The sequence below is a fragment of the Panthera onca genome, chromosome C1, assembly GCF_046562875.1.
Source record: "Panthera onca isolate mPanOnc1 chromosome C1, mPanOnc1 haplotype 2, whole genome shotgun sequence".
NCBI lineage: Eukaryota > Metazoa > Chordata > Mammalia > Carnivora > Felidae > Panthera > Panthera onca.
The window spans coordinates 210,410,646-210,428,473 of record NC_138346.1 but is presented as its reverse complement, the minus strand read 5'-3'; the positions used below and the strand labels follow the sequence as shown (position 1 = coordinate 210,428,473).

The 17,828-nt window shown below is 49.9% G+C and overlaps 1 protein-coding gene across 7 annotated transcripts in view; it reads left to right on the top strand.

The window, feature by feature from the left end:
• Positions 1-17,828, top strand: part of FHAD1 (forkhead associated phosphopeptide binding domain 1) — a 122,969-nt gene that overhangs the window by 23,764 nt on the left and 81,377 nt on the right. For 6 of the 7 annotated variants that reach the window (XR_013557706.2, XM_078452363.2, XM_078452362.2 and 3 more), the window contains exons 4-5: positions 8,504-8,771; positions 17,546-17,655. Coding sequence is in view for 6 of the 7 variants with exons in the window: in XM_078452363.2 (XP_078308489.2) it covers positions 8,504-8,771; positions 17,546-17,655 (378 nt within the window). In the remaining variant the exon portion in view is untranslated. Of the gene's footprint in view, positions 1-8,503; positions 8,772-14,343; positions 14,474-17,545; positions 17,656-17,828 lie in introns of those variants that run through there. The other variant, XM_078452364.2, reaches the window with a different exon arrangement.

Genomic DNA, 17,828 nt, shown 5'->3' with positions numbered 1-17,828 from the left:
GATTTCACACCATGCACACCAGTGACGCTGACCGACTGGACCCGGCAAGGTTCACACCTATCCCGGTGGATCCTGGCGGGGCGTGAGTCCTCGCGCCCTCTTCTGGGCATTTCCTGGAATGACATGTAAATTTTGCACCGTGGCAAACCCAGAACTAAGCGTAGCGTTTTGCTGAAAATGCAAAGCTTGATCAGGGCAGATGGAAGGCAGGATGCGCTTTTGAAAACTCAGAGATGGATGCTTCTTTTTAGGCAGATCAGCCGTCTGCAGCTTCCTCGCTCTGTGCCCCCCGAGCAGGGTTCTTTCTAGGCCTGGGTCTCGGGCTTGCCAGGACGGCCTGGCATCGATCTGGCTGTAGAGCCCGAAAGTCAACGTCCGCCCGGAGCAGACACTCAACGCATAGCAGCTGTTCTTATGCCCCCGATCAGAAATGTCCCCGGGGTCCTGACCCAGAACGTGGCCCCGGTTTAAGCCAAATGTAATACAGAACTTCCCCATTAAACCTCAGTCACGAGGAACGTGCTGTTTACCAGAGAGGTGGGATGGGGGCGGGAGGAGGGGGTTAGCAACACGGGCTTTGATCAGGATCCCAGCTCTGCCACTTGCATACTTCTGTGTGCTCTTGAGCGAGCCACCGGACCCCTCAGAACTTCTGTTTCCTCACCTACAGAATGGGGCCAATGGCAGCAGTGACCTTGCAGGCTCATCTTGAGGGTTGAGATGATTATAATCGTAAAACTAGCACAGCGTCCATTCCCGGTGAGCACGGAATGAATCTCTGCCATGCGTGTCCCAGAGAGATGGCGCATTTATCTTACCACCCCCAAGAATGCTACTCGAGTGAGACCTCCAAGGCTTAAAATCCTTTCGGGGACAAGGCCGAGTATAAATAAATTAAATTCAGAGGATCTACACGGAATCCTGGGGTTTTGAGCCCTCAGGCAGCCCTAAATATGCACCCCAGGCAGATCAACAGAATCCCTCAGGCTGCAGGAGCCACGATGTCACATCCATCACCTTTGGCTTTGAAGATGGGGGACAGATTTTTCTGCTACTGCACAGCTGCCTTATCCCCCTTAGATCATTAAAGTGTGTTTGCTCATGGACCATACCAGGGTCCTGTGGCAGCACCGAGGAGGGGCTCCTGACCCGGAAGGTGTTGACCTGATCAAGGTTTCAACGTGGGCTCCAAGGACCCCCCAGTACTTCAAACCCTGTGGGGAGCAAACCAAGCATGCAGATCCCTGGGCCTCACCCAGGCCCAAGGACTCGTACTTAAGGTTGACAGATGGGGCGCCTGGGTGGCTCAGTTGGTTAAGCGTCAGCTTCACCTCAGGTCATGATCTCACAGTTTGTGAGTTCGAGCCCCGCGTCGGGCTCTGTGCTGACAGCTCAGAGCCTGGAGCCTGCTTCGGATTCTGTGTCTCCCTCTCTCTCTCTGCCCCTCTGCCACTCATGCTCTGTCTCTCTTTGTCTCTCAAAAATAAATTAAAAAGTTAAAAAAACTTTTTTAAAAAGATTGACAGATAAAATACAGGACACCCAGCTAAATCTGAACTGCAGATAAACGCCAAATAATTGTTTAGTATAAGTATATCCCAAATATTGCAAAAGGCCACTTATGCTTAAAAAAAATTATTTGTTGTTTATCTGAAATTCAGAGTTAATTGGACACACTGTATTTTATTTAGGTTTTTAAAAAAAATTTTTAACATTTACTTATTTTTGAGACAGAGAGAGACTGAGCACGAATGGGGGGAGGGTCAGAGAGAGAGGGAGACACAGAATCCAGAGCAGGCTCCAGGCTCTGAGCTGTCAGCCCAGAGCCCGACGTGGGGCCCGAACTCACAGACCACAAGACCATAACCTGAGCTGAAGTCAGACGCTTAACCGACTGAGCCACCCAGGCGCCCCTAGATTTTTTTAAATCTATATATTTATGTTAAATCTGGCAACCCTCCCCAGCCTCCCTGGGAACGGGGTGTGCACTGGGGAATATGCGTTCTCACAAGCTCCCTGGTGATTCCGACGTGCCCCCAACACAAGGAAAACCTAAATTTGGAACTCCTCCTCTAAAGCATTTACAGATTGTTTCAGGAACCAAAGAAAACAGAGTCTCAAACGCCAAGCCTATAAACCCAAGTCTGTGAAGCGTGAGTCAATGTTTGTCAAACACGTATGATTGAGTATAAGAATGTATTTGGAATGTCCCATAAAATTACAGGTTCCCAGGCCCCCCGCCTGGGAGATTCTCATTCTGTGGCTTGCCAGTAGGGGACAGGGGGACAGACGACATCTGCCTGCTTTCACACAAAGGTATTTATGGAAATGTTATTTATAGGGACACAAAAATTGAAAGCTAGCTATCCATCAAAAGGGGACGTCATTTTAAAAAGTACAAGGAGTTCTTCGTATATGGAAAACTGTGCCGCTTTTTTTTTTTTAGACACTTTATTTATTTTTAAGAGTGTGCAAGCTGGGGAGGGGCAGAGAGAGGAGAGAGAGGGGATCCCGAGCAGGCTCCGCAAGGTCAGCGTGGAGCCCTGTGTTCCACGAACTCACGAACCGCGAGGTTATATGACCTGAGCCGAGATCGAGATGGGGCACTTAACTGACGGAGACCCCCGGGCGCCCCTGTGCCGCTTTTTAAAAACCGGTTTTTGGAGACAGACTGACAGGCAAGAAAGCTGCAGGTGTTTAAAGGATGTAACTTGATCGACTTTGACTTAGGCGTGTGCCAGACGGACCATCATCAAGGCAGTGAGCAAACTCATCACCCCCAAAGGGTTCCTCGTGACCACGTTTGCTTGCCTGCTTTTAACAGCTTCCTCGAATATAACTTGCACCACACACACCTCACCCGTTTGTACGTGTGCCGTTCGGTGTTTGCACGTTTACGGGGTTCCGTAGCCGTCACTACCACCCGCTTCCAGAACCTTTCCATCCATTTCTGTCACCCTCCCCCAAACCTTGGAGGCACTTCGTTATTTTTGTTCGTTTTTCATTTTTAGATTTTAAAGTGGTGGCAAAATACCGAAAACATTTACTGTCTGAACCTCTTGTGAGCATATAGTTCTGTCACTGCACTCACACTGCTGTACAGCCATCTCCAGAACGTTCTCCCTCTTCCCAATCCGAAACCCGGTGCCCGTTACGTGAAAGCTCCCTCCCTCTTCCTCGCTCCCCCAGCCGCCACTCTTTCTGTCTCTGTGAACTTGACCGCTCTGGGCCCCTCACAGAAGTGGAATCTCACAGTGTTTGTCCGTTGGTGACCATCTCCCTTCACTTACAGAGTGTAATGTCCCCATGGTCCGTCCGTGTTGTAGCAAGTGTCAGAACTCTCCTCTTTTTTTTTTTTTTAATTTTTTCATGTTTATTTATTTTTGAGAGAGAGAGAGAGAATGGGGGAGGGGCAGAGAGAGGGAGACCCAGAATCCGAAGCAGGCTCCAGGCTCTGAGCCGTCAGCACAGAGCCCGACGTGGGGCTCAAACCCACGAACCGTCAAGATCGTGACCTGAGCCGAAGTTGGACCCTTAACCGACTGAGCCACACAGGTGCCCTGCATTGTTAACATTTTCTCCAGAACCTTCTTCAGTGTGGACAGTTGACAACACAAAACAGATCAAGCTCTGATTTACAGTGTTTGCTATTTCTGTGGTGTAAATACTCCCACCATGGCCAATCTCAAGAGACCAGGGAAACATCACTGAATACAGAGATACAGGGAGACGTGAGGTAGCACGCACATGTAGGGTTAAATCACCTCAAGAGCATGGAGAGCAGTAAAATAATGTAATATAATTCGGAAGGGTGAGTGTTAACTATGTTACTTTTGTTTCTACTATCGTTTAGTTGTAAGTTCATATCATTTAATTTTTATTAATGGCTTCTTATCAACCAGCTCACAAAATTCCTGGGCATTTAATACCTGGCTCTCATGGGGGGCACCAGGGTGGCTCAGTTAGTTAAGCATCCGATGTCGGCTCAGGACATGATCTCACGGTCCATGAGTTGGAGCCCCGTGTTGGGCTCTGTGCTGACAGCCCAGAGCCTGGAGTCTGCTTCGGATTCTGTGTCTCCCTCTCCCTCTGCCCTTCTCTGTCTCTCTCTCAAAAACAAAGAAACATTTTTTTAAATAAAAACAAAGAACTGGCTCTCATGAGCTGGTAGCAGGTAGCCCCAGCACGCCTCTCGTGCAGCAGACATTCCCCGGTCCTGCCTGGATGAAGACCGGGGTCTTCTGGGCTGCTTCCCACACGCGGCACGTACCACGTGAATAACACCACCAAAGAGTTATCAGTGTTCCTAGAAAACCCCGATTCCAAGCAGCGCATGCAACATCTTGTGGTTTTCACACCGTCTCTTTCTTCCTTTCTTTTTTTTTTTTTTTTTAATTTATTTTTGGGACAGAGAGAGACAGAGCATGAACAGGGGAGGGGCAGAGAGAGAGGGAGACACAGAATCGGAAACAGGCTCCAGGCTCCGAGCCATCAGCCCAGAGCCTGACGCGGGGCTCGAACTCACGGACCGTGAGATCGTGACCTGGCTGAAGTCGGACGCTTAACCGACTGCGCCACCCAGGCGCCCCTCTTTCTTCCTTTCTTTTTTGTAACTTAGAAAATTTCCTATTCCCTGTTAACCGATCATCTAAGACCCTTCTGTGAGTATGGAAAGCAGTTATAAAAAAAAATCATGACTTCAAACAAGCTCGAAGCTGTAAGAGCCCAGGTGTTAGAGTCAAACAGCATCATCACTTCCCGGCTGTGGGACCTTGGGCAAGTCACTTACCCTCTCTGAGCTTCAGTTTCTTAATCCACAACATGGGGGCAAAAATGCCTCCCCCACCTCTGGGATTGTTCTGGCAATTAGATGAGAGCACAACACAGTCTCTGGCACCCGGGTGCCTTCCTGACGTGGTGGCTCATCGCCGGAGAAATATCGGCAATTACAAACAGCAGAGCATGTGACAGGCTCTCCAAGGGCAAAGTCGGCTTCACCCTCTGCCCAGCCTCCGGGGCGTCCTGGCAGCGTGTGTGGGTCTTGGAGGCACCCAATATGCAAACTCCCTTGGTTATTTTAGGGTGTCCCATTCAACATGCACCCCTTACAGGGCTAAAAGCACACACTGGAAAGATAACATAAAGAACAAGTAGATAATCTGAAAAATTGGGTTATGTTTTCTTGAGTAAATTATTGACGGGTGTTTGTTCAAGCTGATACAAATTCAGTAGCGGGTGTGGCCTGGCTAATCCAGGTGGTTGACAACCTGCTATTTTAAAGACAGTGTGGAAGAAATCAGGAGTGTAACATATGCTCCCTGAAAAACAACAACAACAAAAAACATGCAACATACCATATGGTCAGAGAAAAGGGAAAAGGGAAAGAAAAAAGGCATTAGCGTGTATTTTTAAACTCACGTTTCTAAAAACAGACTTCTTGATAACTGACCTTGACCCGAAGCTCGGGGTACATTCTAATGTGAGCACAGCCCAGAACTAGCTTTTAACGTGAGTCCTTTTCTTGTGTTTGTTTTACCCCTGCCTGTTTCCTTATGTACTGGCAGCGATTTCTGAGAAAACCTTGACCTTGCTTATTATAGAGCAAGCATGCAAACCAGAGAAAATCAACTTTTACCTTCCAACTAAAGCCACCCTCAACCAACAAGCTTGAGAAAGAAAACAAAAAGCCTTATAATTTTATTTATAATTTTATTTTTGAATCCGAAAAGCCAAATGGAGCCTTTTGTGCATGTATATGTCCCTGGCTCCTTCCCCCTTAGGGACCCTATCATTAGGGCTCTGGGCTGCAAGTGACAGAAACCAGCTCTAGCCGGCCTCACCGGGGCTGAGCAGCTCAGGGTACCGAGCCAGCCAGGGCTCAAAGCCAGCTCCCCACGTGCAGCGCCACGTTCACAGCAGCCATCATCACTGTAGCCAGTGACGATGGGAACCCAAGTGCCCCAAAATGGCTAAACAAAATGGGGTGAATTCTGACACCTGCTACAACGCGCGTGAACCTTGAGGACACAATGCTCAGTGAAATCAGCCAGTCGCCCAAAGACAAAGGCGGTACAGGTACAGTTCCACTTGCCTGAGGTCCCCAGAGGAGTCAAATTCAGAGACAGAAAGCGGAATGGTGGGTGCCAGGGGCTGGGGGAGGGGGAAGGGGGTGGTGGTGGTTAATGGGGACAGAGTTTCCGTTCTGTAAGATGGAAACCTTCTGAAGATGTGTCTCCCAGCCACGTGAGTGTCCTTGGCACTCCCGACCCGTACGCTTAAAAACGGTTAAGATGCAAATGTGGCATTACGTGTGATTTACCACGATTAAAGCAACAGCGGCTTCTAGCTCTCCACGCCTCGGCTCCGCTCCCTCAGGCAGGCTACATTGTCAAGTCCGCAGACCACTCCAGACCCTGGGGTCCGGCCACGGGCTCCCTGGGTCCCTTCGGCTCTGATTGGATCACACGCCTCACCACTGAGCCAATCACTGAGGCCGGGGAATGTGATTGGCTGAGTGCTTAGCCCCACCCACAAGCTGCTCAGCGATTGGGCGGGGGATTCCCCAGACGCTCCAAAAGACCTGAGTGGGGTCTGGGCTGCCCCCTGGGGAAGTGGATGGTATTGGACGTGCCGGACGGGCTCACTCCCGCTGGCACCCTTGCCGTTAGTTAGCGGTGAGCGTATGACCTGCGGATCCCAGCACAAAAGGGGAGTTCTCCCACGCCTCCCAGCAACCTCCAGATTTGTTTTTTAGCACATTAGAATTTACCCCTTCTCACCTTTGGCCCATGGGCCAGTGAATATTTATTTAACTGGTGGGAAAATGTTATATAGGAATAATTGAGGCAAGACAGACCCTCCGAGGTGGGGAGGAGACAGGATGGATGGGGAACTTAGTGCAGGGCAGGAGCGGGACACCGTGGCCCTGGGGAATAACGAAAGGAAGAAAGCACAGGTGGAGAGGCTGAGATGTTGACACTGGAGAGAAACTGGAAAAGTGCGCGGAAGAAACAGAGCCCTGGAACACTGCCAAGTCCGTTCCTGAAGCAGGTTTAAAGTGGGCCAGTGTCATTATGAATGATGGGCCAGATGTCCCCAGGCAGTTGGAGCTTGGAGCTTGATATCCCCGAACGCTGTCCTCACGGACTCCAAGAAAACGTCTTCAGAGAGAACGCACAGGATCTTTGACTTGCTGGGGAAAGTCTAGAGCCTGAATGAATGGAGAATCTTCCTCTTAAATCTAACTGAAGCTGTAGGAAATTCTATGAGTAGGTGCTCATATTTGGAAGTGTCTCTCTCTCTCTCACTATGTGTCTCTGAGTTCATATTCTCTCCCGTCTACAGGAGACACATGAGCCCCAGGCAGGGGGGAATAGATGTGTGGCCCTACATAGTGGCAAACCTTTGAACTCAGTGTGTTTTTTTCTGCCAAGAGAATTGGAGTGGGGGAGGTGAGACAGAGACAGGGGTCATCAGACCTCATTCCCAACTCCCTCCCCACCACTACCTGAGCCTGGGTAAATTCATTAACCTCACCATGCCTCGTTTGTAATATAGGAGTCGTTTTGTAATATAGGAGTTCTGCTTGGCAGGACTATCGTGAGAAATAGATAAGGAAGGAACAATAAATGATGGCACACCCCAATGTTACGGTTGAACCACTAGGCCCAGGGAGAAACCACCACTGAAGCGTTAAACCCAGGCAGAAGCCAGGTGTCAGCATCCCTCAGCACGTGTCTGTCCACGATTAGATGGGGTTGGGTGTGCTTCCCATATAAAGTAGCCGCAGGCCTCTTCCAAGGGTCAGATGATGAAACAATCCCTTGGTAGACGTTTATGGAGCATTTCCCAAGAGTCGGGTGTGGTACATGTTGAGGATCAAAGGTTAATGAGACAGGCGAGGTCCCTGCCATCCCAGAGCTCTTGGCTTCAGAGGGGCAGATGGCATTAGAAGTGCCCAACAGATGCAGAGTGTGGATGGAAGGCAGGCTGGGGGTCCTGAAGAGCCCGGTGTGAATCTCAGGGATTTGTTCATTCATTCTTTCAAGCAGTATTGGAGGGCCTGCTCTGTATGTGCCAGGCATTATTCTAGGTGCTGAGGACACAGGGGTGAGCAAGATAGACAGCCCTTATCCTCTTGGAGGTGACGTTCTACCAGCTCAGAGGCTCACCAGCAAATCTAGGATCTTGGAAAGTCACAAGGTCTCGCTCAGCCTCAGTCTCGTGACAGAGTGTTGGGTGTATCAAACAGGGTGATGCCTGTGACCCTTTCGGCCGCATGAAGGCTGTCCCCAGGAACTGGTGGTGTGATGGTGCAATGTGACCCACAGTGGGGCCTGCCATCCCAAACTTGGGGATGGTCTGGCGGGGGGCGGGGGGGTGCTTCCTTGGGGAAGTGACTTAGAAGCTGAGCCCTAGGGCAGCAATTATATGGCTGGGACAAAGGTGGAGACCACCCCCAGCTGATCGGAACCTCCTCTGACTCTCTTCTCTGCCCCTGCAGGTCTCCTCCCCATGGATGAGTGGCTCGGTACCTTGGCCAAGACCACAGCCACCTGCGGCCACACAGCAGTCGCAACAGTCCCCCCCACCTCTGCAGATGCCCTTCCCCCTGGGGATCCGGCCAGCAACAGTGCAGAGGAGCTGGTCCCAGGGGGTTCCCAGGCCCACCATGGTCCCTCCTGCCTGTCACAAGCGGCCCATGAGCGCCGGAGGGAAGATGTTCTCCTTTGTGATGGATGGCATCCACAGGCCTCCCATCATCAAGCAAGGTATTCGCTCGCGCTTCCAGTGGTGGTTTTGGGGATGGCCTTATAGCCACGCGGGTGGGTCTCGGTTTTTGCTTATTTTTTCCGATTCTGAAAGTAGAACATAGTCAATTATGGAAACCTCGGGGATAAACAGAAAGTAAGAAAACAGTTAAAGATCCTTTGTCACCCTCACCACCCAGCACCCCCTGTTGACTTTCTGGGGCCTGACCCTCCAGACTTTGTGCTCTGCACAAATGCACACATCGGTACCCCCGTGGCGAGCATGCGGGCATGGGTGTGTGTCAGTCTATGTGTGTGTGTGTGTGTGTGTGTGTGTGTGTGTGTGTGTGTGTGTATGTGTATCTGAATACATAGCAGGCTGTAAACTTACAACTTTGACTCAGATGTGCAGAAATATGGGCAGCCGAAATGCCCCTCACCCACAATAGCCTTAGGAGCTTTTAAATATTTTATTACCATTTCACAGATGACAGGAGGCTGAGGCTCATTGAGGAAAATTACATCCCAGACGTGACATATTCAATCTAGTCTGATCTAACATTTTTCAGTCCGATTAAGGCTAGTTAGCTCGGTGACTATCATTCACAGCCTGGTCACTTTGGGGACCAATCTTCACAGTTTCCTTCCCTCACCCTCTTCCCCTGAAGGCTTCATGACATTTGGGGAGGGGACTTCCTATCTGTCACTATCCTCTTGGCCTCTCCGGCAGAGTAGCCAGCTTGACTTGACTTAGTCCTTGGCATGACCCCGGTTTCCTCCATGCCTGTGATGTGAAGATCCCATTCTCTGTCCTCTGGGTCCCCAGGTCTCTCTGTGGCTCCACACCCTCGCCTGGTGTCACTCACGACCATTCACCTGATCACCTCCCTCAGCCATTCAAATAATAGTTATTGTTGTGAAATATACAAACTGAGGAGTAAATGAAATGCAGTTATATTCACCACTATCATCATCATTATCATCATCAAATGAACCCTTGTGGACCATCAACATCAAATGAAGTTGAGAAATTACTCAGCCATTTCCCCCTTTCATTTTAATATGAAAATTTTCAAACATACTGCAAAGTAAAAAGAATTTTACAGAGACCCTCCCACCTAATTCCACCATTAACATTTTGCTATACTCTCTACTGCATATCTGTCTATCCATCCCTCTATTCATTCATTAATCCATCTTTGATGCATTTCAAAATAAATTTCACACGTCTGTAGCCTTCTTCCTAAATATTTTAGTATATACACCATTAATCAGAATTCAACAGTGTCTGTCTTTTTGATGTAAAATTAACATGCGGTGTATATGTTATCAATTGCTACATGACAGATTCTCCCAAAACTTAATGGCCCAAGGGGCTGCCTGGGTGGTTCAATTGGTTAAGCCTCTGATTCTCGATTTCGGCTCAGGTCATGATCTCACAGTCGTGAGATCGAGCCCCATGTTGGGCTCTACGCTGAGCGTGGAGCCTGCTTAAGATTCTCTCCCTCCCTCTCCCTCTACCCCTCCCCTGCTTGCACACATGCTCTCTCGCTCTCTCTCAAAAAAAAAACCAAAAAAACAGAAACAAAACACTGTAGTGGCCTAAAGCAAAATAAAACAAAACAAAAAAACCCAAACTAAAACAAAAACAAAAAACCCAGACGTGGGTTTTTTATCTGATACTCTTTTTGTGGGTCAGGACTTTGGGAGCAGCTTAGCAGGGTGGCTGTAGCTCAGGGTCTCTCATAAGACTGCAGGTAAGCTGTCAGCCAGGGCTGCAGTCATCTGAAGGTTTGACTGGGGCTGGAGAATCTGCTTCCAGGATGGCGCACTCACATAGCTATTGGCAGGAGGCCCCAGTTCCTCACCACACGGACCTATCCAGAGAACTGCTGGAATGTCCTCCTGAAATGGCAGTTGGCTCTTCCTGAAAAGGTGGCCCAAGAGAGCAAGATGGAAACCACAACATCTCTTAGGACCAAGCCTCGGAAGCCGCTGTGTCATTTTTGCAATACCCTGCTGGTTACACAGGTCAGCTCTGTCTAGTGTGGATAAGACTCCCCATGGCCCTGAATACCAGGAGGTGAGACCTCCTGGCAGCCCTGTCTTGGAGACTGGCTACCACAGTCTGTCCTCTGGTCCTCAATGATTCACCACCTCTCACTTGCACAACTCCCTCACCCTCTCCCAAGCGCTCCCCCCCACCCAGGGTCTCATCCCATTCCAGCATCAGTCGAAATTCCAGAAGCTCATCATCTAAATCAAGTCCAGGTACAGACGGAGCTCACTGGGTGTAGCTCCTTAAGCTCAGGTTCTTACATACCATTGCCAGCAATCTGAAGACTGTGAACTGAAGACATGGGTTGTCTGTCCCTCGTACACCCAACGTAGTCTGGTGGGACAGAGTTTATGGACATGCCTTCTTTTCAAAAGGGGAAAAACAAGAAACACACAGGAGTCCTTGGCCCAAAGCAATTCTGAAATCCAGCCAGGAAAAAGTTGGAAGTTCCTTTATTAGGACTTAGACCTATTCTTGCCCAGAAATGACCCTTCATGGCTCTTGCCTCTGCCCTCTGGTTCCTTGGTTTGGCCCTCTGAGTCCTCCTGCCTTTTCCATGAGAGGTATCACATTTGCAGCTGTGCAATTTTATAGTCTGCTACCTGCCTATAGATGCGTGGGGGTCATAGGCTTCTCTTGCTTTTGTGGGTCTCCATCTCCGTCAGTCCACACTGGTAGCGTTCCTTCTTGGGGTTCACCCTAGTAGGCAAAAGCCTTCTTGACACAAACCCTCCTCTGCCTTGGGCTTCTGCCGAGAATGGGAGGGACAGCCCTTCTTAGAAGCCCTGGGTTTTTCCCGAATCATTCCCTGACACACCAGCTTGGATCTCTCCGCTTTCTTGACAAAGGATATTACAGTCTTACACTCAGCTTCATCTTTGGAGCGTGCTCTCCTGAGAGTGCCCTTGATTTGGTCTTTGCCCAACCCACATCTCACATTTCATTTGCCATCTGGAGAGGGAGGGAATTTTCAAGTCCTATCAAGTCCCAGCTCCTTGTGGTTCAACAGTCCCCCTGTTGGCCTCTCTCCCCTCCTGCAGTTCATGGTAAGTGCCAGGAAGAGGGCAGGTGGCACCTTCCAGCACTAGGAACATCTTCTGCTTTCCGCATCACCACAGGCAATGTGTTCTAAAACTTCTTATAAGGGATCCTTATAAGAGGAGAGAGAGAGAGAGACACCAGGGATGCCTGCACATGGAGGAAAGGCCATGTGAAGACACAGAATGAAGGTAGCCATCTACAAGACAAGAAGAGAGGCCTCAGGAGAAACCAACCCTGATGCCACCTTGATCTTGGACTTCAGCCTCCAGACTATGAGAAATATAATTCCACTGTTTAAGCTGCCCAGTCTGTGCTCTTTTGTTATGGCGGCTGCGCTGATCATTGCAAAGTCCATCCACTATTGGAGAGGACAATCCAAAGATGTGAATACCAGGAGATAAGAACCATTGGCGCCATCTTGGAGGCTGGCCACCACACAACGAAAAGCACCCAGTCCAAATCCTAAAGACACCCACACGCTGATAATTAAGGCACCCACATGCTGTCCCTGGTGAGGACTGATAATTATCTGACAAGCACCAGGAGAGCCAGATGGCTGTGAAAATATTGAAGCAACTTCTCTCCCATTTGGCAAATAGCCACCGCTTAAAACTTCTTAAAGTGTCTCTGTTCCCCCATCCCTGCCATCCCACTGTCCCAGCCATCCCATCCCTCCTTTGGGGTTCTCCCCACTGGGACCTCCAAATGATCCAGCAACTAGAGGGTTTGTTTTGAACTGAGTTAAACCAGTTGGGTCGTACATGGCCCTTGGGGTCTCTCCTCGATAGGTATTAGGAGCCAGTAAAGACATTTGAGACAGGTGACAGGAAACCACTCCAGCACCTCCCTGCCTGGGTGCAAGGAAAGCAAGTCTCAGATAAATTCTACCCCATGCAGACTTCTAGTAAACATAGCAAAGGGATGTCAAACATCATTCAGCCTATTCTGTAGGTTTGATGAAGTCTGGACTCTGTCCTTTAAGGGCTCCGACCATCACCTAGTAGAAAAGCTCATTCAAGGCCGCCATGACAGGGGCACAGAGGCATCCGGAGTTACTCCCAGAGAGGGCATTAGACAGCAGAGATCTAAACCAGGACTGGACACGGGACCCTCCCTGAGTGGGGGCACAAGGACAGGGCTCCCCAGTACTTCAGCCGACCGGCAGGCATACCTTCCTGCATCTGCCCTTTGGGAGCCTGTTTCTAACATAAAGCATACAAGGGTAATAGGCCACCCTTTTTACCAACTAAAAACCTATTTCTGGCCTCTGGTTTGCTAATTAGGAAAGCCTCCGGTGTCGCCTGCCTCTGGACTGTGGCCTGTGCAGTGTAATGCTGCCCAGCCACCCCAAGCGTGGGGACTCCTGACTGGGGCAACTGACTGCCCCTAGGCTGAAAAGTAAACAACTTGCACATATATAGCATCAAACAGAGAGTCTGCTGAATATTGAAAAACTAAGCCACAGGCCTTGTGACCATCAGTAATGTGACACAGGGGTCTCCAGAATCCGGCTGGATGTTATACTCAAAGCCTTTGCCGTAGAATTAGTGTGTGTGTGTGTGTGTGTGTGTGTGTGTGTGTGTGTGTGTGTCTCACTTCTCCTGTATTCCTTTAAAAAAAAAAAACCCAGTTATAGATGTTGGCAGGAAAGGAGAGATCAAGTGAAGTAGGAGAACAAAAGGGAGAATGTTCCAGTCAAGTGCTTTCAGATGTGATAGCCACCAGCCACACGTGGATTGAGCTAACGTGGCTAATGTGACTGAGGAAGTATATGTTTAATTTCCACTAATTTAAATTTCAAAACCGACACCTGATTCAGTTTTTGGAAGGTTTTAAGTACGCCTGGAACATCCTGAGTATGCAAATCTGCTTCAACTGCAAGTTTTTGTGAAGCCCAAATACAGATCAAGTCTTCCCATTGAAAATTTAGCTTCCAAGTTAAGATGCACTGGATTTCAAAGACATAGTGCCCCAAAGAAACAGAGTGGAAAATGTCTCTATCTTTTTGGTCTTGATTATGTGTTGAAATGATAGTGGGCTTTTTTCTAACGTACGGGGTTAAATCTGTTATCAAAATTAATTTTATCGTTTTACCCTTCTAATGGAATTAATACCAGAAAATTTTAAATTGCCTTATATGTATAGCTCGCATTATTTTTCTATCAGACAGCACTGCACTAGACAGTTAAGTTAGGATCCAACGGCTCAGGGCCCAAGAGGGTGGGGTGGGGGGGAGTGAGCTTTGAACACAAATTTTCTAATCGTGAACTTGGTTGGGGGATGTTGGGGGGCGGAGAACAGGCAGCTGCTGGAACCAGCGAGCGGCGTTCCCCCCCAAGCCCTTCTCTTGCCCCTTATTGTGTTGGGCACGCGCCCCTCCCCCAGCCCGTCGCGGCAGGGCCTCGCGGAGTTCCCCAGGGAGGAAGCCGGAAGTGCCTGACAGAGACAAGGAGCCGCCATCTTGGTGCTTTGGGCCCTGGGCGCGGGGCCTGCGCCCCCCACGCGGAATGCTGACGGGACGTGGGAGGCACGTTCCCGGGAGCGGGGTGAGCCCAGAGCACCCAGCAGGGCCCCCTCCCTGTCCACAGAGCGGCAGGCCCCCACCATGGTGACAGGAAACCAAGTAAGTGGGTGGGGAGCTTGCTTTTCTCGACTCTTTCCAGGGAGACCAACTCGTCCCGGTTTGTCTGGGTCTTTCCCGGCCTTGGTGCTGAAAGTCCCGCCGTCCCAGGAAGCCCCGCAGCCCCTGGGCAACCAGGGCAGCTGGTCTCTTTACCGGTTTCATCAGGCAGCTGCTAAACCTCCGTCTTGTGACTCCTCCAATCCAGTCCTTGGCAGTCACTTGCCAAGGAGACAACGTGCGGAAGGGCTCCTCGTTGACGGGGTCTGTCACGGTGAACCAGCTCCCAAGCTCCTCGTTCACAGCCTCGTTCCCACGTTCGCCACTCCGCAGTGTGCTGGTCCTGGAACCAGACCGGCGGGGTCGGACCCGACTGCCCCCTTGCCGGATGCGTGGCCTCCGTCTCTCTGCACCTGGGCTTCTCAACCCGGGGGGGGGGGGGGCTGAAGCAGCACCTGCCTCACTGCGTTTTTGTCAGCTCTAGCGTTTTCGTAGGCAAAGCACTGGTGCCGCAGAAGGCAACAAGCCCGCTGTCAGTTCTTGGTTATGAGCGGGCTGGGCCCTGAGCTCTTGTTACCCTGCAACGCCTTCCCGGTCCGTAAGTGCACAACAGAATTGAGACAGGCGCGGGTTCGCACGGGAGCTCGGCCTCCTTCAAGCCCTGTGAGCTTGGGCAGAGGATTTCCCTCTCTGTGCCCGTTTACACATCTGTCAGATGGCAGCAGTAAGTTCATCTCAAGGGGCACAGACTCAGACATGGTCCCCAACCTCACGGAACTTACCATTCAGTCGGGGAGACGGACGTTAGCGAGAGGATCACAGAACAACGTCTATCAAATGGTAACCGCGACAACACCCGACAGCCGAGGTGCCCGGTACCCTGTGAGCTCATAACTACAAGGACCCGACTTAGTTGGGGGATCAGGAGGGTATCCCCAGAAAGGTAGGCGACCTTTACCCCGAAGTGCAAAGGCGAGGGAACAGCATTCCAGGTGGAAGGTGAGTGCCGAGGCTGGAGTGCAGGGAGTCGGGTCGGCGTGGCTGAAGAGTGAGCTCCCAGAGGAGGAACGTGGAGACCCTGTAAAAAGAGCACGGGAAGCGGTGGCCGGTGTTACCCCGGGACGGGACGTGACCCAAGGTCCAGCTACACCAGGAGGCGTCTGACTTCGGAAAGGTTTGCCTCCACAGGGAGACCAGCTTGGGCACAACTGAGAAAGAAGGCTCCTTCCCTCTTGGAAGAGTTTTGCTTGGCCAATTTGTTTTGTTGCCTGTAAGGAACAGATAAGAAATCCAGCCTGCCCCAAGGTAGAACGAGGACATCGCTGGGATCCCAGCCCGTTCTGGTGCAGGAGCCCAGGCCCCTTTCCTTCTGCGCGGCGAGGGATACTGTGGCCGCAGCCGCTCATCCAACGCACAAGGCCATGTGCTCCTCTGGGCCTTTGACTATGTCCACTCGTGCTTCTGGAGTCCACAGACACGTTCAAGACCTGGGTGGGGCAGAAAATCACTGGCCCTGAAATGCATGAATACAAAATGCAGAATCAAAGCGAATGAATGATTAAATAAAATGCCCACAAACATGACGGTGTGTACTTCCTTCATTGTCAGTGTTAACATTCATTAACGTTTCGTGACCTTTGGAAACAATTGGTTCAATTTCTCACCTCACGAGAAGCCAAGAATGTGCGGCGATTGCCCAGAAGTCAGTCAGGTGGAGATTTAAAACACCACTTAAAGCCAAATGATCTCAAAAGCAGAAATCCAGAAGTCTTTTCAAAAGTTTCTACGCTGAAAAAAAATTTAATCGGTGTTCGTGTGAGTGGATTGTGTGCAGAGTGGGACCTCCACACATAATGATGCCAGGACTCCAGAAAGTCATGAAAAACCCTTGTAATATTGGGGGGCGGGGGATAAGGAAAAATCAGGAAAACCTAAACATCTATAAAATGGATCCTGGTTAAAAAAATATGTTTGGCACACTTGTATAATGGACTACAATGCCACCATTAAAAAGAACATAGTATAGGAGTGCCTGAGTGGCTCAGGCAGTTGAGCATCTGACTTTGGCTCGGGTCATGATCTCATGGGTTGTGAGTTCAAGCCCCAACTCGGGCTGGCTGTTGTCAGTGGGAGCCAGCTTCGGATCCACTGTCCCCTCTCTCTCTCTCTGCACCTCCCTTGCTGGCGCTCACACTCTCTCTCTCAAAAAAATAAATAAATAAACATTTAAAAATATAATTAAAAAAACACAGTATAAGGGAATTAAAAGGCACAAACTCCTAGTTACGTTAAAAAAAAGAAAAAGGAATGTGTCATAGCTATAGATAGTGACGTGGGAAGATGTTTTTGTTCATTGTAAGGTGAAAAAATGAGCTAGATAAAAATCTCTGCAATAGAAATCCATTCTTTTAAAGATATAATTGCAATAAAAAATAGCTGGCATTTAGTGCTGAATGTTAAGGTAATGCTCAGGGGTAGGAAACTTTCTCTGTAATGAGAAACTTTTTCTGTTAATATTTGAGACTTTGTGGGCTCTATGGTTTCTGTCACAGCTACTCCACTCTGCCTTCGTGGCTGGAAAGCTGCCATAGACAGTATATAAGTGAATGACTGCAGCTGTTGTTTCAATAAAACTTTATTTACAAAAACAGCTGGATGGCCAGTTTGTCCCTAGGTCCGTGGTTTGCCAGCCCCTGCTGTACATCATTACTTCATTTAATCCTCAGAGTGCCCTTTATAACAGAGACTAACATGTAAGTGATATAACCAAGGCTTGGCGAGAGTAAATGGCCTGCCCCAGGTCATCGGCTCCTACGTGGCTTAGCGGAAAGCCTAGAAAGAGACACACCAAAGCCAACCGGCCTGGTTAACACCGCGACCTGGGATGAGGCAGCTCTGTCCCTTTCTCATACTCCTGTCAACGCGTGTTCGCCGTTGCTCAGTGAGCGTACGCGTCGCTTTGTAATTTTCTAGTAACGGGGGAAAAGACTATGAGGTTAGTCTGAAAATAGCCTCCCAGACCTTAGGGACCCTCACCATGTTAAGGTAACGCTCTCTGTTGATCTTGTGTGTTAGTGTGGACCAACGCTGTGGAACTGTCGGAACCGTCAGTGGCCGAAGGGATTCCCGAGGCAGGACCTTCCGGGGAGATTTATGCGGACCAGGACTCAGACCAGCAGGATAAGGTGAGGGGTCCTGTGCACCTGACGTTCAGTTAGCTCATGAATCTTCACCGTCTTCAAAAGAGATTGCACCCCCCTCACTTTACCGATGGGGGAGCTGAAGCTCAGAGAGGTTAAGTCACTTGCCCAAGGTCACACCGTGTGAGGGGCAGAGCTGGGATTCAACCCCAGGTCGG